This window comes from Rhinatrema bivittatum, chromosome 11 (genome assembly GCF_901001135.1).
Source record: "Rhinatrema bivittatum chromosome 11, aRhiBiv1.1, whole genome shotgun sequence".
Lineage (NCBI taxonomy): Eukaryota > Metazoa > Chordata > Amphibia > Gymnophiona > Rhinatrematidae > Rhinatrema > Rhinatrema bivittatum.
In genome coordinates this window covers 76,396,663-76,421,863 of record NC_042625.1, presented here as the reverse complement: position 1 = coordinate 76,421,863, position 25,201 = coordinate 76,396,663, and the positions used below count along the sequence as shown (strand labels likewise).

At 43.9% G+C, this 25,201-nt stretch overlaps 1 protein-coding gene across 1 annotated transcript in view; it reads left to right on the top strand.

Moving 5' to 3' along the window:
- BICRA (BRD4 interacting chromatin remodeling complex associated protein) overlaps positions 1–25,201 on the top strand; it is a 117,487-nt gene that overhangs the window by 60,632 nt on the left and 31,654 nt on the right. Inside the window, exons 2-6 of the mRNA XM_029620045.1 lie at positions 15,830–15,875; positions 18,380–18,422; positions 18,779–18,844; positions 20,947–22,965; positions 23,642–23,932. Of these exons, the coding sequence (XP_029475905.1) occupies positions 15,835–15,875; positions 18,380–18,422; positions 18,779–18,844; positions 20,947–22,965; positions 23,642–23,932 (2,460 nt within the window). The 5' untranslated portion in view covers positions 15,830–15,834. The remainder of the gene's footprint in view (positions 1–15,829; positions 15,876–18,379; positions 18,423–18,778; positions 18,845–20,946; positions 22,966–23,641; positions 23,933–25,201) is intronic.

Below are 25,201 nucleotides of genomic sequence, written 5' to 3'. Positions count from 1 at the left end.
TTTCTGCAGTTAGTATTACTGGGTTTAAAAAAGGTTTGGATAAGTTCCTAGAGGTTAAATCCATAAACTGCTACCGTATTACGGTAATTAATAAGCAATAGTAGCTTGTGTTCTGTCTAATGTTTGGGTACTTGCCGGGTACTTGTTTATTTATTTATTTTATTTATTTAATGTTTTGTATATTGTCATTTGGTTTTGCCATCATAACGGTTTACAGAAACATGCATCAGATTGTAACATCATCATCACATAATCTTAACATGTAGTGTAGGTTAGTTACTTCTATTAGTTATTACTTGCGCATCAAATTATTACATACTACAAAGTGTTTACATACAAAGTTTTTACATACTGCACGTTTTAAATATTGCACAAAGTTACCTAAAAGGTTATTACATATTGCACATTATTATAAACTGCAAATTGTTACGTATTGCAAAGTGTTACATACTGCAAAATTCTGTCCTCGTGCCATGACATTATTTTAAGTTCTGTCCTCCTGCTAAGATATTTTCAACATACTGTTGTTACTTAGCTGGGGATTTATCCTTTTTATGTTGTTGGGTTGCGTGTTAGCTTTGTATGCTTGTTGATTTAGTGAGTTCGAATAGGCTCTCATGAAAAGCCAGGTTTTTAAGTCTTTTTAATATTTTCATGCTTGGTTGAGTTCTTATTTCACTTGGTATAGAATTCCAAAGTTTGGGGCTGGCGATGGATATTGCTCTCTCACGTGTTGTGTTTAGTCGAGTGATTCTTGCATGAGGGAGTTTGAGGAGGCCTTTATTCCTAGATCGTAAGTTCCGTTTTGGATTGTGTGTTACTATCTATTTGCTTAGCCAGTTGCTTTGTTGTCCTGTGATTATTTTATGCAGGGTTGTCAGAACTTTGTATTCTATTCTGTATTTTATTGGGAGCCAGTGTAACGAGATTAGTATTGGAGTGATATGTTCATGTTTTTTTTTTTGATCCTGTCAAAATTCTGGCGGCTGTGTTCTGTAGGATTTGGCGAGGATGTAAAGAAGTTAGCGGTAGTCCTAGGAGTAGGGCATTGCAGTAGCCTAGGTTAGAGAATATGAGTAGTTGAAGGACTGTTCTGAAATCATCTTGTGTGAGGAATGGTTTACGACGTCTGAGAGTCAGTAATTTGTGGTATCCTTCTTTGATCTTGTTGGTTATGTGGGTTTTGAATGAAAGTTCCTTGTCAATGGTGATTCCTAGGTTTCATGTATGGGTGACAGGTGATATTACAGTTTTTGTATTATCTGTTGTGACTTCGATTGGCCACTGCTGGAAACAGTGGCCCTGGATTGGCCCAGACGCCCATGTTATGCAGACATGCAGAGGCTTCTGGTGGAGAGCTCCCTATGACTCCCTCCGTTCAGGGACCCAACCCAGTTTTGTCTTATGGTCTGGCCCTTGAGAGGGCTTGCCTGATGAAGAGTGGATATTTGGTGGCAGTAATCGCCACCTTGCCCCGCGCACAGAAGTTCTCGACATCCTTGGCATACATACGGATCTGGAGAATATTTGAGGCCTGGTATGAGGAACGCAGGGTGCCCCCTCAGATGACCAAGATCCCCATGATTCTGGAATTTTTACAGGACTGCCTGAACAAAGGACTGTTCCTCAACTCCTTGAGGTGGCGGCTCTCTCCTGTTTCAAGAGGCGATGTGAACGGAGCCCGCCTGTCGACACATCGGATTTGGCCCATTTCCTAAAAGGGGTTAAACACCTCCGACCACCCTTAAAATGGCCGGTCCCCCTATTGAACCTCAATCTAGTAGTGGACTTTTTAGCAGGGCCTTCCTTTTGGCCACTGTGCAGTCTGTCCCTATGCCTGTTAATGCTGAAGACTGTATTCTTGGTGGTGATATGCTCGATTCGTCGCATTTCTGAACTACATCTGCTGTCATGTTGGGAGCCGTTCCTCCGGTTGACTCCAGGAACGTTACAGCTTCACATTGTTCCTTCCTTCTTGCCAAAGGTAGTCTCGGAGTTTCACCTGAACCAGTTCATTTCCTTACCATCCCTAGATAGACGCAAAGTCACGGAAGACTACCGCCTCCTATACTACTTTAAACGTCAGTAGGTTTTTGTATGGTATCTGGAACATTTGGAACCGGTGCGCAAGATTGACCTCTTGTTTATTCTCCACGGTGGAAGGAAACAAGGCGAAGCAGCTTCGTGAGCTACCATAGCTTGCTGGATCAAGGAAGTGATCCCGGGAGCTTATGTAGAGGCCAGGAAGCCTTTACCCCTTCAGGTGAAAGCTCATTCCACTAGGGCCCAGGCAGTATCCTGGGCGGAAGCTAAGCTACTGTCTCCCGTCGACATTTGTCGAGCAGCAACGTGGTTTTGCACACCTTTTCCAGGTTCTATCACCTGAACCTCCAGGCTCAAGAGGACACAACCTTTGCAAGGGTGGTGTTAACCGCACCGCGGGCAGCCTCCTGCTCTGTTCGGGAGCAGCTTTTGTACATCCCATTGGTCCTGAGTCCATCTGGCTACACGCTAGGAAATGGAGAAATTACTTACCTGATAATTTTGTTTTCCTTAGTGTAGACAGATGGACTCAACATCCCACCTTCGGCTGCCCATGAATGGTGCCAAAGAATCACCCATGAGGTGAATCTCGATTCCAAGAGGTTACGGGTAAGCCATCGTCCTATCTCTAGATTAGGGCGTCTATAATATTGCTGGGATTCAGCGCTTATATGTGGTTGAGTACAGTTACGGTCACCAGTTTTTAATCAAGTTATTAAGCTGTATTCAAACTGTTTTCAAGGTTATCTTTGTACCATGCACATTCTACTGTTCCGGGCACCACCTGATGGCCAAATGCAGATATGACAATGTGACAGACTGACAGATATGACACAAGCCTTTTATTTATGTTTATATATATATATATAGAGAGAGAGAGAGAGAGAGAAAGAGATGATGCTTATTGGATTTTGTAGCAGGAAAGTGATTTGGTCATAAGGAAATTAAAAAAAAAAAAAAGTGGTATTTTGCTGTGAACTGGCATGGCAAGGACCACATAGCCAACATATCATGTCCATTATTGACATATGAAGCATTTGTATACTGTGTGTTGAGATCTTGGGTAAAACTGAGATGTGCACAAAAGTTTGTTCTCTCAAGACAAGTAGATAAATATACCATGTCGAAAGTGGGTCTTGCGTCACGTGGAAAATATCCAGAGCTTTCTGGTAAATACTAAGGGGACAAGATTCAGTCACTGGCCAGCTTACAAAATTAGCCAGATAAACTTATTTGACTAACTTTGTCGGGATCTTCAGTGGTATGACAGCACTGCTGACTGTAGCCAGATGACTTTATCCAGATAACTTTAGGACTACCCTATGGCATGACCAGTTAGCTGGATAAGTTATCCAGTTAACTCTGTCCCAGAGCATTCCTACATTACCTGACTAAAATTTAGCTGGATAAGTGGCAGAAATATTCAGAAGTCAGTATTTAGCCAGAAAATTCAGATGTTATCTGGCTAAATGCCATTAAATCTTTACTGTGTATGTGCTGGGTATCATTAGCTGTGGTGGTCCCACAGTTGCTCTGTTTCTTTTTTCCACTGTCCTTGTCTGACCTGTTCAACAGACTATATGGTTTAAGTGTCCATACTAATTTTCCTCCAGCCTTTTCGAGAAACTCTAGTGTTTTATCTTCTTAGTTCCCTCATCAGGCCTTTACAGCTCTTCAGTTCCTTCTTTGTTCTGCCAAATCATGAGAACTCCTTCGATCCCCAGTTTTTTTTTGTTTTTTTTATTAGGAAACAGAATGTCATGCATACCTCCGGATGTTTTTTCTCTCACAGGTAGTTTTTCTTAGAGAAGAAGGCCAGTGACTTCTAGTTCTATCTTAAGAGTACAAGAAAGATATCCATTAATGACCATCACAAAATGTGCTACATCTGGCATGGCAAGGACAATGGAACTGATGGCTATAAAATCTGCTGTAGGATATCTCCCAGAGCAGTTTGGTCTTGCAAGGATAGTCTCTGTCTCCCCTCTGCTGGTGAACCCAACTCCAAAAAGCAGACCTCAAAAGCTTGACCCAGAGTTGTGACCAGGCCTCTTCAGTGCCTCTCTCAAAGGATAGGCACCAGAGTTGAGTCAGGTCTGAGCAAGGACTCGTGCCAAGAGCCATAGACAGCAAGCATTCAGTCTTGAGAAGAGAGATCAGTGCAGCTACTTGGCATAAGGCTCTGAGAGCCCAGATGTGACCAGGGTTCTTTTGCATGGTCCAAAGCAGGTACAACTTGAGATTTGTGCAGCCTCCTGTAAGAAGGTCACGCCACACTGAATTCCTCTGAGCCATCCTAAAGCCCTTGAGTTGTCGAAAAGAACATCATGGATGAAAATTCTCCTATAGGCATGCCCTATCATCATTTGCATCATTGATGCAGAACTGGAGAGGAGAGTTTTTATGATATTTGCTTAATAAACTATCTGTACCAGAGTTTGAGTATCTAGTCCCTCGACTGCAATAGGTGTGTCAAGCAATCCAACCGCTCATGTATCTCCATTACTAACATATGGTCTGGTGTTGGCATGACTTCATTCCCTAAGCTTGTTCTAAATTGGTCACCCAGAAATTCAGGGTAGTGACATAGGTCCAGCAACTGAATTTGTTTCTTCTCTGACCTCGGTGCTGGAAGATCTAACACGAAATCAAGCCTATTGGTTCCACTGGCTTCTGAGTTGATGCTATCTAGAAACTCCTTAACTCTTCAGTACATAGAGGACTAAGAATCTGAGGAATCTTGGAATCATAATTTTCTCTGTTGATAGTACTAAAGGGGACAATTTTCCAGATCTCCATTTGGAGACCTCTCCACAAGAGGATAGTAACATAGTAAATGAGAGCAGAAAAAGACCCTAGTGGTCCATCCAGTCTGCCCAGCAAGCTTTATTTATTTATTCTTTTAATGTATTTATTTTTATTCTGTTAATGTAGTAACTGCTGCTTTGTGCAAATTACCCCCATGCCTTCTGTTAAGGGTAGTAACTGCCGCTCCATTCAGGTTACCCCTTATATTCATTTCCATCCTTCAGCCACTAGGTTTCACTAGCTCTTTCGAATTCCATAACTACCTCTACTGAGTGGGCATCCCATGCATCCACCACCCTTTCTGTGAAGAAATATTTCCCAACTTTGTTCCTGAGTCTATTACTATGACTCCTAATTGTACAACTTTCCTTCCATTGGAAAAGACTCGATTCACATGTATCATTTATATCATTCAAGTATTTAAATGTCTGTATTATATTCCTACTGCCCCTTCCCTCCTCCAAGGTATACATATTTAGATCCTTCAGTCTCGTCTCATATGGCTTTTGATGCAGACCCCCAACCATTTTGGTTGCCTTTGTTTGGACCTCTTCGATCCTGTCTCTTATCTTTTTCAAGATATGATCTCCAAAACTGAACATAGTACTCCAGTACTTCACCAATGACCTGAACAAGGGCAATATTATCTCCTTTTTCCTGTTGGTTATGACTCTTGATACATTCCCATCCAGAGGACCTTTCCTTCCTAGTTTCATTCAAAAGATGGCTAAAGCCATCCCTCTTGATTTTTAGATTATGAGAGAATCCATATCACCATTACTTGCTCTCCTGAAATTCCTTGATGTTCCAAAAGAATTGACAACCATGTTCATCCACCTTTTTTTCCAGGATGTGCATAAAAGGATGTGGGAAACCCCATATAATGTACTGATAGGAAAGAAGGCAAACACAAAGTGCCACATCCAGACAGATGCAGGATTCAACAGGCCCCAGCTGTCCCACTATAGTGTGATTTTTCAGATCAACCCTCTAAAGGATCCCAAGCACCAAGATCCATGCATTGATGCCCCTTGGACCTTACTGGGAGGTACAGTTATCAGAATACTATGCTATAGATCCCCATAGCTACGTACCAGCTATACATGGTTAAATAGTTACATGCCATTTTGGAAGATGCTGAAGAATTCATTCACTATTTCCCTTAAGGGAAGCAAAATAAATTTCACACATTTTATGGCGAGAGGCAAAGAATGTGAGAAACGTCTCATTTGGACAAGCTATGATCTTTTCAAGATGACATCAAAGTTCCTGCATCGTCCATAGACACTTACAAATTCTTATGACTCTGAACTTCTGACCTTGAAGGTATTCAGGAAAGGCTTGCTAATGTGTAGGGACCTTTGTTTTGTTTCGGGGGGGGGGGATGATGATATTCCCACTGGAATTTATCAGGGTTTATTATGACAAAAATGTGAGAAAATCAGTGGAAAAAAATATGCTTTGTTTTTTTCAGGTTTATATCTGTTTATTTTGATGCATTGAAACTAGGACAGATCATATTTAGCCCTCCCATTATCCCATTCCTCCCCAGCCCCCCTATATGACCCCTCACCCCCCACGAATGATTCTTCAGGCAATCCCTTCCCCCTCTCCCCAGCATTTCCCCCTTTTCTTCCACTCTTTCCTTGTCTCCCATCTTTACAAATTTCTCCTTCCTTTTAGCACTGCATACCTTGGGGAGAGGGGCATCATTTCTGTCTAGGAAATCTGCCTTTCCCATAAGTTGTAGTCCTAATCGGGGGATGGACAAATCCTGGGTAGCCATGTTGCTGTGCAGAGAGGCTTTGTTGACTCCCCTTTTTGACCCGTTACTATCCCAGGTGGATGAGCTGACATGTCTACTAAAAGTCAAAGCCAACTACCCACTACTTCCCCTTTTCATTACCTACCTGCTCCTCTTAACTTCCCTTGCCCCTGCCCTCTGTACCTGTTCCAGACATGCTTGAATCATGTCATGGCTTTGGTTACTCCAATCGTCCAAGGGAATTCAGTAATATCGGATATACTAACAAGTCGGGAACAAAAATGGATTTTTAAATTGAATAGCCTTGCACCCCAAGGGCTTAACAATGATACAGAGTGGCAGTTTTTCCTCTAATGTCATATTCATACTACCATCGTTAACTGTGCTGTACTCCTGGTCTGGTTTTTGATTGACCAAAAATCTTGAGTAGTGGTGCGTTTTGATTGGCTGAGGTTTTTAGGCGCCAAATTTTGTTGTTCCTTTAAATGCCGGTTTGTGTCGGCACTACGCGCTCTCCTTGCGCTGAAATTACACCAAGACATTGAGTTTTGAAGGCATGTTCTGCATTTCATATCCTGTTTTGACGTACACCCAACCGGGGAGAATAGCAGGTTTTTACATTAAATAGCTCAGCACCTCACTGGCTTAACTTTGAAACATATTGTGAGTTTTTTCCCTCAATAACAGACTACATTGTTTATGTTTACCTGTACTGCCTCCTCGCGCTGGAATTACACCAAAGTATTGAGGTCCAGAAGTACGTTCTGTGTTTAATATCGTGTTTTGATGTGCACCCAACTGGGGATAATAGCTTTTTAAATTAATTAGCTTAGCACCTCATGGGCTTAACTTTGAAACAGAGTGAAAGTTTTTCCTTTAATAGCAGATCCCATTGTTTATGTTTATCTGTACTGTATCTCTGTGTATGATTTTCGGTTTTAATTCTGATCGGACTAAATTCTAGAGCACTTTGACTGGTTAAGTTCTTTGGCGCCAAAATGTGTTTGTCCATTTAAACGCTGAGGTCTGACAGCACTGCTTGCGCTTCTCCTTGTTTGAAAATTATATTTAAGTATTGAGCTCTGTAAACATTTGTTATATTTAAATTTATGTTAGATATATATTCGATCCATTTTTTGTATCAGTCCCTGTTCTTATTTGATCTAAATTCTTTTGTTTTATAGCATGTGAATACCGCAAAAAATTATTGTCCTTCCCGACGCAGCCGCGTTTGGTGAAACACGGGTCCGTGTCGGGGGACCCCTCTTGTTGAAAATGTGCTGCTCTAAACAATGGAGTATGCCGCCGTGACAAAATAAAGATTTGACTCTATGGAATTTGAAGTGTGGGACTGATTTAATATTACTGCATTCCCTTGGACGATTGGATTAAATAGTTGGAGTGCAGTTCCTTGCTCCTCTATTGTGCTTATGGCTTTGGTTACTGCCATTTCTGCTAGTAGGCAATTGTTCTGTGTTAGTCTGGGTCAGACTTGTGCTTTCTGGCTAACTGATGACATCTTGGAGTTTGCTGTAGCCCATTTGTGGAAAGCAGGCCTGGTGATGCATATTATTGATGAATACTCACAGCAGATTATTGATGGTCCTATACCAACACAAGTATACCTAACATATATATTTATGTGCATACAAGCATGCACCGACAACATGATTTCAGGGAGTATGCTCACTTGCCAGAAATAGATGGGACACTACTCAATGCTGCCCTGCTTCCTCTGTCAAAGATGGGAACCCATTTTAAAGAGCCGGAAGATGTAGAAAATTGGTCTGTGGAATAACACAACATGATTTGTGCTATCTTGCCCATGATCTTGCATATTTGGCTGCAGACAGATTGTGTGGAAGTGCCGCCTTCCATTGTGACGGCCAAGAGGAGCCAAGCGCCTTTTGATAGCAACTTGGCTTTGCAATGATTTGGTGGGGGTGGGAGAGGAGTGTGACCTGGCAGTTCCCTTTTGCTCCTTTGGGCTTCCAGTTCAGTTGTAACCTGTGCTGGGATGTTGACACCATAAGCCTTCATTCACAAATACCAAGAGATTTTGCACCCCCCTCCCCCCCAGTCCATTTTATATCTCACGTTCTTAGTCTGGTCATTGCAGCAAAAGTCCTTCGGTCCGCGGCCATGCATCAGGGCGGCTTCTGGAATCCTGCAGTCATGGGACTTGGTGCCATATCTGAGTGACAATTCACTCCTGCTCCCCTTAGTGGCTGTGAATGCTTCAGCAATGAATTATATTCACCTCAACAGCAGCAAGAGACCCTATATGTCTTTAAAATTCTCCCCAGTAGTGAGGATCCAAAATAACAGCAACATGAAAGCAGTGCCGGTAGAGAGTGCCAAGCTCCAAGTTTCTTGGAGGATTGAATTTAAAATCATCCCATTGATTCTCAAAGCCATTAACGGCCTTGCCCCTCAATGTTTTCCCTCTGCTCTAAAATTATTTTGTCTCCCCCATGCTGTGTGGTCATCAACTCGTAATCTGCTTGATGCTTCATCTCCTAAACTTATCAGACCAGCTGAATCCCTGGATAGATATCATGGGATGGCTGGCCCAGTCCTCTAGAACTCTTTACCAGAGGTTCTTGAATCTGAATCATCCCTGTCTCAGTTTAGAAAACAGTTAAAAGCTCATTTATTCACGCTTGCATTTAACGAGATAATGTTATTCAGCTTGATCTATGGCCTCATGCACTGACACAGGACTCTTAACTATTTATTTATTTGTTCAGTTTTATATACCGTCATTCGGTGCAGCCATCATAACGGTTTACAAAAATCAAACAGAGAATAAACAATTAAAACATAGTTGCATAAATTAATAGTGGGAGAGAAGAAGGGATCGAGGAGAGGTTGGTGGTGAAAAAGGGAGCATAAGGAAATGAAGGGAAAAGGATTATGGTAACAGTATTGGTATTTAATCATCTTCGGGATGGTCTTCTAGTGTTGTTAATTGTAGGTTCATATTGCTATTATAATGGTTGATGCCAGATGATATTTCATTCTCTCTTTTGCATGAGTCTGGTTGGTAGTCTTGGTTGAAATTAGATTGTTGAAATAAATAATCATTAATGTAGACTTTATGAAAAAGAAAATCATTCTACTACTTCAGAGATGATTTGTATTTTAAAAGTTGATGTATCACGATTGTGTTGCTGAGAGAAAAATTAATTGCAGACACCTTCACCAATGGGTTTGATTAACTTCCTCCAGTGCCTTAACTAGAGTGTTGTTTTCTTTTATGTCTTATTTTATGTTCTTTTGTCTGTTGTTTTTATGTAAATATAGATTTTCTCCTATTTTGTCTTAAATGTTTTATCTAGTAATTTAATTGTATGTCCCCTAGCTTTTGTACATTTTGAAAGAATAAACAACTGATTTGTATTTACTCATTCCAATCCACTTATTATTTTATAGACCTCTATCATTTCTCCCTTTAGTCTCTTCTGCAAGCTGAAGAGCCCTAATCTCTTTAGCCTTTCCTCCTAGGGGAATCGTTCCATTTCCTGTATCATTTTCTAATTCTGCTATATCTTCTTTGAGCTGCGGTGATCAGAATTGCACACAATACTCAAGGTGCAGTCTCAACATGGAGTGATACAGAGGCATTATGATATTCTCTGTTTTATTCTCATTCCTTTCATAATAATTTCTAGCATTCTATTTGCTTTCTTGGCCGCTGCTGCACACCGAGCAGAAGACTTCAACGTATTATCCTCAGTGACGCCTAGATCCTTTTCCTGGGAGATGATGCCCAATGTGGAACCTTGCATTGTGTAGCTATAATTTGGGTTGCGGCTCACTAAGTACATCACTTTGCACTTGTCCACATTAAATGCAAATGCCATTTGGATGCCCAATCTCACAAGGTCCTCCTGCAGTTTCTCACAATCCTCTTGCGATTTAACAGCTTTGAATAATTTTGTTTCATCAGCAAATTTGATCACCTCACTTGTTGTTCCTATCTCTAGGTCATTTATGAATATGTAAGAAAACAATAGTCCTAGTACAGATCCCTGGGGCACTTCACTATTCACCCTTCTCCATTGAGAAAATTGTCCATTTAACTCTATTCTCTCTTTTCTGTCTTTTAACCAGAGTTCTCAGTCCATAATAGAACATTGCCTCGTATCCCATGACTTTTTAACTTCCTCATGAGTTACTTTGTCAAATGCTTTCTGAAAATCTAGATATACTATATCAACTGGCTCACCTTTATCCACATGTTTATTCACGCCTTCAAAAAAAATGTAGCAGATAGATGAGTCAAGCCTTCCTTGGGCTGAATCCATGTTGGTTTTGTCTTATTAAACTATGACTATCTATATATTTAGTCATTTTGTTCTTTATAATAGTTTCATCCATTTTTCCCAGCACTGACATCAGGCTCACTGGTCTGTAGTTACCTGTATCACCTCTGAACCCTTTTTAAAAACTGGGCTTACATTGGCCACTCTCCAATCTTCATGTACTGTAGCTGATTTTAATGATAGTTTACAGATTACTAATAGTAGGTCTACAATTTCAGTTCTTTCAGCATTCTGGGATGTATACCATCTGGTCCAAGTGATTTGCCACTCTTTAGTTTGTCAATTTGCCCATTCGTCTTCCTGGTTCTCTGAGATTTGTTTCAGTTCCTCTGAATCAACACCTTCGAATATCACTTCTGGCACGGGTATCTGTCTTACATCTTCCTCATTAAAGACTGAATCAAATAATTTATTTATTTATTTATTTAACATTTTTCTATACCGATCTTCATGAAAAGGATTCATATCAAACCGGTTTACATGGAACTAGGGGTCTAAGTATGTAATAAATAACCGAATAATAATTATATAATTAGGTAATCAAATAACAAGTAGGTCAAAGCAAGCAAAGTTACATATAACAAGGAGATAGAACTTGGGGGGCTAGGGTAGCCAGGAAGTAGAAAGACAGTGGAAAAAAAAACTATAAATTAAATACATATGAAGAATACTGGGCCTGGTGAGAGCATCTCACCAGGCCCAGTATATTTAATCTCTCTGCTATGGCCTTGTCCTCCCTTAGTGCCACTTCTACCCCTCTATCATCCAATGGTCCAGCTGACTCCTTTGCAGGCTTTTTGCTTTGAATGTACCTGAAAAAGTTTTTATTATGAGTTTTTACTTCCACAGCAAGCTTCTTTCAAACCGTGCCTTTGCCTTCCTTATTGTTTTTAAATAAAATAAGCTGTACCTGGAACTTTGCTGAACTTTTGCTTAACAGTCTTTGCGAAGATCCTTAATTGTAAGGCAATGGTGTGGATCCCTCACAATCTTCACCTCCCTTACTCCCTGCACAATCTGTCATAGATCAATTTGTTGTCTGTGCTACTGGGGCTGAAATGAAGTAGAGTCTCCATTTCCAGAGAAGGTGTGGGAGCAGCCCACGCACCCTGACATCATAAGAACATAAGAAGCTCATCCTCCTGCACCCAGTCAAGATTGAGGAGGAGTAGTGTCTAGAGCACCAGTGTTGCCTGGAACTGTGGTGGTTGGCTTGGCTGCTGCAAGAGATGCTTCTCAGGTTCTCCTGTCTTCCCTGCTGATGTCTGAGCTGGGGAGAAACTTGGGGAACCTGATGTGTTCTGGAATTGCAATGAGTCAGTCTTTCTTGCATGCATCTCTGGGGTGTGGAAAGTAAGTACTGGAACTAGGGGATATGATATGAAGCTCCAAGGAGTTAGACTCAGGACCAACATCAGAAAATATTTTTTCACAGAAAGAATGGTGGATACCTGGATTGCCCTCCCAGTAGAGGTGGTGGAGGAAAAAAATGGTACCAGAATTCAAGAAGGTATGGGATAAACATATAAAGAATCCCTAGCATAGTTAGTGAAGCACTGGGGTGATATGCACCGAGAGGCAGTTACAAACCTAAACAGAAGGCATGGGAATAACCTGCCCAGAGCAGCAGTTAAAGCCCTGCTGGGCTGACACGATGGATCATTTGTGTCTTTTTCTGGTGTCATTTAATATTTTACTGTGAATGGAGGATACTAGGGAGAAGGTTGTGTGTAGGTTAGGTTTGCTTGTTTTCCTGTCTTCACCCAGGCCTGTCCTAGTAGAACATTCTTAAGTCAGAAGTTATTACACTGGTGTCCATCTGATCTGCTGTGATTACTTTAGAATGACTGGGGTTCCACTGTTTTCGAGCAATAGCAGATTGTCCTCTAGCATATAGGCCGCAAATCCAGAGTATTCAGGAAAGCTGCTGGATCTGGGGCAGCAGACCTTAGGGTTTTGCAGGTTTCCAGTAGAGCCCTAATTCAGGATATCACACATTGGAGCTGCTAGATCAAGTCAGGTACCTAAACCTGCGCTTTTTGAATTTCTCCAAACCTTCCATCTTATCTGCAGCAGATATGTTTAAAGAGCACCTCTTGGAGGTCTTGAAAGTGCCTACATAGAAGCTGACTATCCTATCAATAAAATCTGCTGCAGTATTTACCAGCATGGGGCAGTACATGGAGGAGGCCATCTTTCCGTGGGCAATTTGGATCTTCCCATGGGCAATTTGGATCTTCCCGGGTGGTTGTGGGGAGTGGACTGGGGATGGAGGTGGTTGGGGATGGCATCACGAAGGCTGTTCTGTTGGTTTCTTTTATTTTTTTTTTAGCAAGACCGAAGCTGAATTTTGCCTCTCTCTTTCACGACCCGTAGAATTTGGGATTTCCCTGATTTTTATAGACTAGCACAAGATGGCCAGGAGGTTGACTTTCTTAGCGCTGAAATGTTTGTTTGGTGTCTGTGTAAACATTTACTTACATTTGAATAAAGATGCGTCTTCAGCGAGCCCAATCAGCCGAGGCATTTTTCTTAATTCTGAAGTATCATCTGGTGCTGGCGTTAGAGAGATAAGAACCCTCAGCACGGTTTGGACTTGTCACAAGAAGTTGGTTTTTAACCTAAAATTAGGGGTTTGAGAGATTTACTCTGTTTGTATAAATAAGCCCTGATTTGCTTTATCTTTTCTAATTTCCTTTTCTTAATTCCCCTGGATCTCGCCCCCCCCCCCCCCCCCATTTTTTGTGGACTATATGAATTTGTTTATGCTTATGTGATCTTTTTTTTTTTTTTTTTTCCCCCTTTAATTATCTAGTTTTATTTTTACTGCACATACTCCCGTTTCTGTCTCAGTATGTTCTTGACAATTTATTTTTGAGAGCTGCACAAATAAACATAAATACGAAGCCTTTCCTGGCTCACAGCTGCAGCGTCGGACTCAGCCAGAACCGCTCTCCATTTCCTGCCTTGATAACCGATACTCCTGGCTGGAGAGCGGTGGCCCCGTGCCAGATCCCCCGGTTTTCAGAGCAAATTCATCATTCACCTTTCCAAAAAAAAAAAAAAGCTCCATCGCACTTGTGCCAGAAGTTCAGAAGTGACCTGGTGTTGCTCGTTAAGTGGCTACAAACGAGAGACAGTGAGCGACGGTAGCCTGGGCAGCGTGGGCAGTCCTGAGCGGCAGAGCTCACGAGGTCCATGTGCAGGCAGGCTTAGCCTTTGCAAGGGGACTGCATGTCTGCAGAGAAGGAGCCTGACCCAGGCTGAGAGTTCCTCAGTAATTAGCAGTGCCCAAGATCTTAAGGCTTATACAGTTGAAAACCATCCCCTCGAGCGGGGTGGGTAGGGCAGGTTGACAGAGATGCTTGTTAGGGACCCAAGAGAAAGGAGCAGTGTTTTGAAACGTGATATTTTGTTTGCTGGCGCCAAGGAGCGCACTGCTAGGGGCCAGGGATGCTTGTTGGCACTGACGCACGGCACAGGCTCTCTGCCCCCACTTCCGTCCTAGGAGTGCAAGACGTTTAAATGTGTTTTCTGGCTGTGAGCCACTCTTCTCAACTCTGGGTGATGTCACAAGGGTCTCTCCCCGCTCCCTTTTCTGGGACTCTGGGAGATAAAGAAGAAGCAATTGTCGGTTAAGCCCGGGGAGGCCCAGCTTCCCAGCAGGATTCCCAGAACGATGGCCTCCCTCCCAAGCTGTCTGGGCTTGTTGCTTGTGTGGGGTCAGTTTAGTGTTCACAGGCACAAAAAGCTGCAAGGCTCAACTCTACAGACAAAGAAGGTCCAGAACAGAAGAGCAGTTGGTCAGAAAACAAAGTTAAAATCCACAGATTAAATGTGTAGTTCTCTTATGAGGTCTGTGCGATTTCCCCCCTCCTTACCCTTCATTGTTTTTTTACTCATCCTTCTCTCACCTCTTCTTCGCGCTCGCAGGCTTGCTTTTTCTTTTCTCAGATAAATCAAAAATAACTCTCAAAAATATTTAAAAATAAATATCCTGGGAGAGTGAGAGAAATTCATTCAATTCTAATGTTAAAATTGTATCCTTAACTTTCTACCTTCTCACACAATACGGTACATAGTTGAGATGTTGACAGTCTGCAAGGTTTGTGAACCTCAGAAGGAGATCAATGCTTTTATGTAGCAGGGAGCAATGATCATAACATGAGTCGCACTAAAACCATCGTAAGAAAAATAGCTAATGACGTGGAACTAATTTTTAAGCTGTTCCTGCAGGGTTTACTTGTGTTGAATGGGAGTGGGGAGGGCTACTGTATCTGAGGCAGAGAGATGCAGAGCGGGGGTGAGCCTATTGGGCGGTGCTGGGGTGTGCTGGCTATTACCGATACTACCCAAAGAACCGTGCATCCTGAGACAGGAAAAGGGATGGGGTTTGGGGCAGGCCGCCAGGTATACCAGGCACTTGAGAAGGCGCAGGATCGGGCAGTAATTCAGTGTGCTGCCTGGCAATTCTAAATACCAGAAGGGGGGACTAGATCAGTAGAGACCGGGTGCACTGCCTGGTACTCATGAAACACAGGAGGAGACTAGATTGGGCAACAGAATATATTGTGTGGCAATCCTGAGAAATGGAACGCTATTAGATATCATGATAACGTTGTACGAGACGGATTAGTGTTGTGATTGGGCGTGTGTTATCCACTAATAGTCCTGAGGCACAAAGGGATATGACCTGGTTATACTAAGCAGTGACCCTAATTGCATGAAGGGGACCTGATGAGGTGGTGGTGATTGGCTACTCACTGATAACCCCCGAGACACGAGATGGTGAGGCTGGTGTTGTCCCCGGTTTGCTGTGGGAGTTGACAGCGTTGCACTTCTCTGCATCTCATGTGGTTTCTGTCCTTTTTCTGTTTCTCTCCAGTTGACATGGATGATGAAGATGGTCGGTGCTTGCTAGATGTAATTTGGTAAGTAGCACGGGTTTCACAAACGGTCCTTGCGAAGAGCTTTAACAGAGGAGCGGTCCGTTACCATTTGTTTATCCACGTTAATAGAAAGCTCTGTGCACGTCTAAGATAGAAGAGAAGCTGGAGCTGGTGCGCTGAGCTGCGTCCTCTCCACGTCTCTCCTTTAAGCTGGGAAGGCCCCCTGCATGTAATAAATATGCTCATTAGTCCCAGCGAGAGAGAAAGCAGAGCGTAGGCCGGGAGAGAAAAACTTTGCACTTTTGTTAGAATCCCCGAGGTGAGCTGAGGACAGCTGGAGCTCTCAGGGACCGGGCTGGTAACGGCAGCACATGTATTGTCAAAGTGATTAGCACGGCCGTAAGCAGATTCTTATGATTCTTCTGGTGAGCCCTGGAGGAATTTGTGATGAAAAACAATAAGGCCTATGTGGTTACTCATAGAAATTGGGGGAAGGGTAAGAAAATCTAATTTTTTGGTTTGAATAGAAGAGAGCATAGTATTGCTTTGTCCATTACTATGACCTTTTTTTTCCCCCGACTCAACAGTTTCCACCTACTATTTATTTATTTGATTTATAATCTGCTTTTTGGCACTTCAAAGCAGATTTCATTCAGGTATTGTAGGTTAATTAAAAAAAAAAAAAAAAAAAAAAAGTTTTCTTCCAGGATTTTTTTCCCTTGGGGGGGGAAAACATTTGAAGTGAAACTAGCCTAACCTGGGCTACTGCACCATAAGCCTTCATTTGCCGTTACCTTGGGGTTTTTTCTTCTATTTTATATCCTCCGGTCATTGCAGCGACAATTCTTGGCCAGGAGTCCCTCTGGAGCCCTGCAGTCACGGGCCCTCAATCTGACTGCTAGCTATTGCCCTTGCACAGTAACTAAGATTCCATCCCAGTATACCCAGCTAGTCTGGTTCAGGAGCCCAGTTTCCATCCTTCCCAATATGCACTGGAAAGGCAAGGTATAAACAAATCAAATCAAATTGGAGAAAAGTTACTGTGGGTTCCAGGCCTGGGCCTGTGATTATGGAAGGAAAGGGCAGTCCGCCAGGCAGCAAACAGAGGACACCTGTTGCCCCTTGGTTTTCATCAATGACTGTACCACCACCAAGCTCATGCAGGACTTCCTAGGCCAGTCAAGTTGCAAGATAGCCTCCATTGAAGGCCGTGTAGCCACCAGGCTGAAGAGGGCTATAGGGTCAGGGGCTTGGTATTGATGCGCTCAAAGTAGCTTCCTGTGGATTTCAGGCATTAATATGCCCTTGTGTCCCTAACAAGACAGCAGATTCCTCACAAAAATGGATGCCCTGCATCATGTAGAGAGGAGCCTGTAGTCATAAACATTGACAATGAAATGGACCTGCTCGCTCCACTCTGCCCGTTCCATATTTAGTATAAAGCCACACATCCCAAAGCAGAAAATAGGTGGTCTATTTGTTTATTGACTGCACTTGATTACGCACGCTTAATCTTATAGCATCAGAGCAAGGGACAATACTAAAATACAGCAATATATAAGCAGATGAAAATTAGACAAATTGTTCCTACTCACCATCTTCACCTCCTCAATTGCCACTTGCCTAAAGTGTTAAAGAGCAATGTTTTGCCCAACTTCTGAAACTTCAAATAATGTTGAAATAGCATTATGCAATGGATTATTTTAGCACTGCATGCCTTTGGGGTGCAGGGGGGAGGGGCATCATTTCTGTCTAGGAGGGCCTGTCTTTTCCATAGGCTGTATCCTAGCCATAAGCAGGGCTAGGTCACCATGCCACCTAGAAGCAAGTGTGTGGCAGTATGGAAGAGTGTGGTGGGGCTGGCAGGAAGAGCAGGGCCAAAACAGCCAGTGGGGGAGGTGCAGCCCTGAGAGGGGCCAGTGCAACAGTAGATGGAGAGAAAGTTGCAGAGAGGTAGGGGTGGGTGGAGAACAGAAGGTTGAGGGGGTATGGGTGACTGGGAGGGATAGAGAAAGGTATGGAGGGTTGGGGCATGGGGGAACAGAAGATTGGAGGTAAATGGATGGGTTGGGGAGAGAAAGCTGTATGGGTGGAGGTAGAGCAGGCAGAAGAGAGGTGGGTGAAGAGAGAGGACGATGGCGGGAGGGTGCCAATAGGTTGGATGTGTGAGAGGGAGAGAAGGATTTGGGAATAGGGAGTGGGTGGTTGAGGATAGAGAAGGCTGTGGAGGTAGGGGATGGATAGCTATGGGGAAATAGGCTGTGGAGGTGTAGATGGTGGGACGGAGAGAAGGGGGCAGATTTCTCATGGCCAGGTTGTAATGCAAGACCATGGCAACACTTTTTAGAGCATGAGGCAGGATGTTTGGTCACTATCGGATATTTATATTGTAAGGCACTTTCTAGTTGTAATTGTGTTGCAAGACTAAATAATTAAGCACAGAGCTTGTGTTTCACAGTTCTCTAGCAAAGCAAAACCTTCCTCTCCCTGGAGATGCTCTCACACACTTTATTTTATTATTATATTTCATTTTTATTTTTTGACAGCGATCCTCAGGCACTGAATGATTTTTTACATGGATCTGACAAGGTAAGTTGACATCGCATGTGATGGTGCAGCACTTGGATATTCTGATGTCAAAGTTGCATCCCAAATATCCTTTGTATGTGTGCATTTAGCTTAAATTCAACTGCTCTCTTACTGTTCATTAGAGTAATTAACTAATCAACCTTCATTCATCTGTCATCAGCAGAGGACGTATTCCACCCATCTTACACTTATGTTACAATCTTTTTACCTGAGGGTTGAACTGGAAAATCATTATTGTCTGAATTCCTCTCTCCTTTTTTTTTTCTTTTTCTGTCCATCCTTTCTCTTCCTGCCACTGCCTCCTCCCTCTTTCCTGCTTTTTCTGTACAGTTACATTAATCTGTTTATCATTGCAGATTGACAGTGACGAGCTCCTGGATAACACAGGAGATGCAGCGAGTGCATTCTTCGTGGGTGCTGGGGTAAGTCTCTGGGGTTCCCCCCCCCCCCCCCCCCATAACACAGATTAAGTCCGCGGATGAAGACCCTGCTGGCTTGGCCTGCTTACCCTGCTCTAGCCTAAGGGTCTCCATGATGTCAGCAGTAGAAGCTTGACCCCCCCTGCAGGAAGATTGCCGCTTTTGTGGCCTTAGCTGGGGAAGTGCAGCGATATCAGCCCCAGGCTAGGAAACGTACCTCACCCCCACCCCACCCCACGCTATATCTGAGAATGTATCCAAACACTGCTGTCGGTGAGTGATGCTTGACCTTCCCTTTTCTTTTGAGGCTTCTGGCACAGGTATATCACCACAATGACATTTATTTCTACACTCCCACCCAAAAGCTTGTACCACTTTTTTTTTTTTTTAACTTTATTGGCATGCAGTTAAATAGCAAGAAATTACATCTTGTCAAGAAAAGTGACAGAACCAAAAAAATACCAATACAGAAATCAAAAAAAGAAAACAGATGCCAAAGAAACCCACTTAATTAATCCATCTACCATTTCAGTCCATCAAAATTAGGGGAAAGACAGTCATAAACGAAATAAAGGAAAAAAAAGTCACAACCATTCCACAAGAAAATCAGCATGGGCTCCTGCGTTCTTTTGACTCTGGGGTTTGTTTTTTTTTTAAATCTATTTATGCCAGGCACCACTCAACTTCCAATTCCCCCTGTCCTAACTGTGGCAAACAATGGAGCATGCAGTTCTGTACGACGGCAATTTCCAAAGCCCTGGGCAGGGGGAAATACCAATTCACTGGGTGAACTGGCTGCCTCTAAAAGACTCCACGGAGGGAGGCCAATTTTTTGACAGCCGATTTATGCCAGGCAAATACCACTTATTCAAATTACTTTTGAAAATTGCTCTCTAAGGGGGTGATTTTCAAAAGCATTTCTGTGTCAAAAACATGGTTTTTGAAAATTACTCCGGGGGGGGGGGGGGGGGGGTTATGTGAAAAAAGTACTTGTGACCTTGAAGAGGCAGCGTTGGGGCAGGGAAATTGTTTAGGCGCGTATTTTTTATTTTGGAAAATATGTGCATAAATATACATTTATACCTTGTTTCCAAGCAGGCATCAAGGGTAAGTTCGCTTTGGAAAATAGAGCTGAAACCTGCGGGTACTTTCTACATGCGGACTTCAGCCCTGCTGAGGCCGTTATAAAATTACCCTCTAAATGTGCAAGAGAACTCCTATCTAGATTTCTCACATAGTTTAATTAATATTTACATATATATGGACAGTTAATTTTATCGGCTATAATGTTGTTTTGTTTTTAAAACTTGATTATATATTGTGGATTTTTTTTCATTCTTGCATTGTATTATATTTGGAAATTTATAACAGTTTTAATAATTGATTGTTTTATAAACTTCAGCCAATAATTTTTAAACCACTTGGATGGGACCATAGAATAGTGGTAAATCAAGAAAAATAAATACTAATACATATAGTCAGGGCTGGAAAACTACCAGGAGCTAGGTCACCTGGTACCTAAAATTCAGAAAAGCAAAAAATACAAAACTAAACTGAAAAAGAGCAAAATAGGAACAAAAAGCCAAGCAAAATAACGAGCAGTATAGAAACAATTTAAAAAAAAAAAAAAAGTAAGGAAAAATATTCTCTGCTCCTAAGTTTTCCAAATATATTTCCATCCCTGCTGATTGTTTTTATGGTGATGATTATGCATAGGGGGGCTATATTGTGAAAATCACATGGTTTTAAAGCTCCAGAGGGGCAGCCATGTTAGTCGAACTATCAAAAACAATATAGGCTGGTGATATCTTGTAGATTAATAGATTTATTGAAACATAAGATTTGGAGGACAAGAGTCCACTTCATCAGGTGTGAGATCCATTAGTTGCTTTTAAAGACTTTCAAAGGTTTACGATGTGTTTGAGCTCAAAAAGATACATGACCCTGCTGAAGGTCACATGGTGAGAATGGTGGCAGCAGTGGGATAAGAACATTTTATTTGTTTTGCAGCTCTGTTCTCTTTCACATGAACTGCTCAGTCTGCCTGTCTTTGTTTATACTGAACATGTTCATGGCTATAATATAACCTTTTTTTATTGTTGCAGCTGCATGTACAAGAACCTTCTGGCAACCACTTAAACACCGAACAAAACCAGCCCACGGCAAGTGTGGACCTTGACTTCTTAGAAGATGACATTCTTGGGTCACCCTCGGGGGGCGGGGCCAACCTTACGAGCACAGACCAGCCCTGCGACATTCTCCAGCAGAGCCTGCAGGAAGCCAACATTACAGAGCAGACGCTGGAGGCCGAGGCAGAGCTGGACTTGGGCTCCTTCCAACTGCCCACGCTGCAGCCCGTGGTGCAGGCCACATCCGATGGCACACCACAGATCTTCTCCAGTGGGGCAGATCTGATTGGGCTGCAGCAGCCAGCTGTGCTGACCCACCAGGCTCTGGTGCAGCAATCAGTGGGCACGGACGTTGTGAACAAGGCCATCAGCGTGCAGCCTTTCCTCCAACCAGTCGGTCTGGGGAATGTCACCATCCAGCCCATATCTGGTCTCCAGGGGCTTCCGAATGGGAGCCCAGGTGGCGCTTTGGGAATTGGGCAGATTCAGGTGGTTGGGCAGCAGGTGATGGCTATCAACCAATCAACTCAGCAGCTCATTGCCAAACAGGTCCAGCAGAGTCAGGTGGCCACCATGCCGGTGGGAAGCTACCTAACCCAGACAGCTCCAGACCAGCAACAGGTCACTCTGGCATCCGCAGGAGTGCCTCAGCAGAATGCCGGGCTGGTCATCCAGAAGAACCTGCCTACTGTGGCCACCACAGCTCTGAACGGGAGCTCCATGTTCGGAAACGTGTCGTCAGCACAGTGTACCCAGTCTCTAACGGTCACCTCCAACTTAAATAACCCTCTGGTGCAGGCACAGAATGTCATCATTCACCGAACACCAACACCCATCCAGCCTAAGCCAGCAGGGGTCCTTCAACCAAGGCTTTTCCAAATCACCCCCAAACCCTTTGGCCCCAATAATACCACCCTGACCATCCAAAATGAGACTACCCTACAGCAGCCGAAATCCCAGCAAAACTTGACTTTCATGGCAGGGAAAGGCAGCCAGAATGTGGTGCTCTCCGGCTTCCCACCAGGTCTCCCGGCAAACATGTTCAAGCAGCCACCGCCTCAGCAGCAGGCCCTTAACAAGGCTATGAGTCTCCACCTGTTAAACCAAGGGAGCAGCATTGTCATCCCAGCGCAGCATGTCCCCCAGGCCATGTTGCAGGGGCAGAACCAGTTCCTCCTCCCAGGACAGCTGGCGGGAGCCTCCGCTGTGCAGATTCCCCAGCAGCTTTCTGCCTTGCAAACCAACATGGGGGGACAGATCCTAGCAACTTCGCACCCTAGTGGCCAGGCCCACATTATTACTAGCCAGGGTCCAGGTGGGCAGCTGATAAATCAAGCGCTGCCTGCCCAAATCCTCACCAACCAGAACATTGCCAGCCAGCTCAACCTGGGGCAGGTCCTCACATCACAAAATGCTCATGGCACAGCTCACATTCTCTCCACACCTATACAGCTGCAGTCTAGCCAAGTTGGGCAGCCGGCTTTGTTCCAGATGCCCGTGTCTCTGGCAAATAGTTTGAGCACTCAGAGCCAACCTTCCGCGGCAGCTTCGTTGACAAGCGGCGCCCTCAGCCAGGCTGGGCAGACTGTTATTCAAGGAGTCACGCTACCTAGCCAGGTAACCATGCTGAATACAACTGAAAACCTGAGTCAAGCAGTCAGCATCCAAGCCTCCACAGCCGGTAGCAGCCAGAGCCCGAGCCTCGTGCAGCAGCAGCAGCAGCAACTGATAGCCCCCGGCACGAATCTACTGTCCGGCGCAGAGCAGCCCTCCATACTTGCTGTCCAAGCAGCCTCCCAGCCACAGGCCCCCCCTCAGCTTCAGCTGAATGTACAGCAGCAGCCGCCACCGCCACCTCCTCAGCCATCGGCGCAGATACCTGTCAATTCGCAGCCGAGCCCAAACCTGGCGCCCAGCCCGGACAAGATCATCTTGAGCCAGGCAGCACCTGGAGCCGTCATCAGCCCCGAATCCGTGCATATGTTTCTGCAGCAGGTGAGGCCAACGTTTCGTGCAGAACTCAGATCAGGTTAGGGGAATACGTGTGTGTATGTGTGTGTGTGCGCGCGCATTTAATCTGGTTTAAGATGGAAGACCGCAGTACCATGGCTGTTCACATTCTCACTGTATTTTTAATCTGGTATCTTCTTTTTTTTTTTTTAAACGTTTTCAGCTGATGTCCAGAGAACAATGTTATTACTGCACAGTAGGGGACTGTTTGACTCATGGGGTAGTCTAGTGGTTAGAGCAGCGGGCTGAGAACCAGGGAAGCCAGATCTCAAATCCCACTTCTCCCGCTGATCTTGCGCAAGTCATTTTTACCCTCCATTGCCTCAGGTACAGAGTTAATATGTAAGCCCTCTTGAGCAACTCACCTTGAGCACGGGTTTGGAATGGCAAGTAATCAAATCCAAACCATTTTACACAGGTTTCCCATTTCAGCTGTATTTCCTTTGAATACATGGGGTTTCATTAGTTGAGAAATAGTTACTTTTTTTTTTTTTTTTTTTTTGTTGTAGGGTTTTTTTTATTTTATTTATTTATTTATTTATTTATTTTGTGAATGTGTAGGTTTCCCTGAAAGTCTTGGTGACTTTGGTGATTTAGGGCTTGGAACATAAGCCAGAGAATGGTTAAATGTGGTCTTTGCTAAATCTGTTGGAAATTTCAGAAGGATCGAAGCCAGCAGCAGCAGCAACAGTTTTACCCAGCCGCCCTGAAAATGGCACAGGAGAGCAACCTGAGCCAGTCCTCGGCTCCATCGCCTCTTCCCATCTACAGCATAACCACCACGACCCTGAGCACCACCAGCAGTGTGCCCGCTTCGGTGATAGTCAGCAGCAGTGCCGGCAGCGCCGGCCAAGAGCTGCCCCAGAACCTGGCGGCAGTGACGGAGTCCAAAGGGCCCAGCCTGATACCTCAGTTCGCAGCCGGCCAGCCCCAGCAGGCTCCGGCTTGCCAGGTAGCCCTCGTTTCCACTGTGGTTTTGCACCAGGCTGCTTTGGCTCTTCTCTTTTCCACCTTCTCTTTGTAAGAATCCTACTAATGTATTCAGACCCTTCCTCTTTTGGGGTGGGGGGGGGGGGGGTGGTGCTTTGCTTGCTTTTCTCTAAGGGAATGGGATCTCACAGTACAGAAATCTGAAATAGCATCGCCCTCCTCAAACCCGGTACGTGTTTGTTAGATAAAACATGCACCCAGAGTGGGGAATACATCGAAAAAACAGTAGGGAAAAACCACCCTTAAGCAAAATTTCCCAAAACTGAGAACACTCATCGGTGCAGAACATTTAAGTTTTGCTCCTTGATCTCTTCTCCAGCTTTTAATGGTTTCCTGGGAACCGATTTTTGGTACGAGAGAGTCGCAAACAGATATAATCCATGTGTGGTGTCATTTGCCGCAGTAGAACGCGCAACACGTAGCAGGAGTTTATTTAAAGGAACATTCCATCCGTGCGCTACCGTACAGCAATTCAGACGTTCACATAAAAAGGAGCAATAATGATCCTGAACTAAAATGATTAGTTGTAATCTGTTAAAGTAAAATATTTTTAAACTTCTTAACACTTTCTAATTCTCCCGTAGCTCAGGAGAAGCCCATGGGTTAGATATGTCACAGGTCACATTCTGCACACCAAGCTGAGATCCTCTGGGCTTTAGATTTCCATGCCAGGGGGGGCTCTGGGGGTGTTGGACCCAGGATGCAGCAGCACTGCACAGAGCCCTGCTATCTGTGGCACTTAAGTCTCTCGTACCTTCTTTGAATTTCCTCCTCCCTGCTCTGGCTCTGCCTCTGTTCCTGCTAACCCCCTGAGGGCTGCTGCTGCCACCACTGCCTTCCACCCCTTTCTTCTGTGCTCCTCTGCAGTTGTGCACTACTTCCTGCCCTGTAGCAGCCGTGCTTTCCTCCAAAGAATGGCTCTTCTCTTTGTTTCTGACTCTGGATCTGTTGCTGGTTGGAAGACTTGCCTCTCTTTCTGTGTCCGTTCTCCTTAATCTGTGGATAGGTATTTATGAAACACTTAGAGGTCATTACACAGGTATTAAATATGCATTGTAGGTTAAGGTAAGGGTTATGGGAACGAAGCTGCATTGTTAGTATAAATGTATTTACTAGCAGTATGAAGGTTCAGTATATAATCAAAGATATTGAGATAGCAGTAGAGCAAGGAATGCTGTCATTTTGAGAAAAATCATGGAAGCCCTGGATAAAAGACAGCAGGGTAGCATTC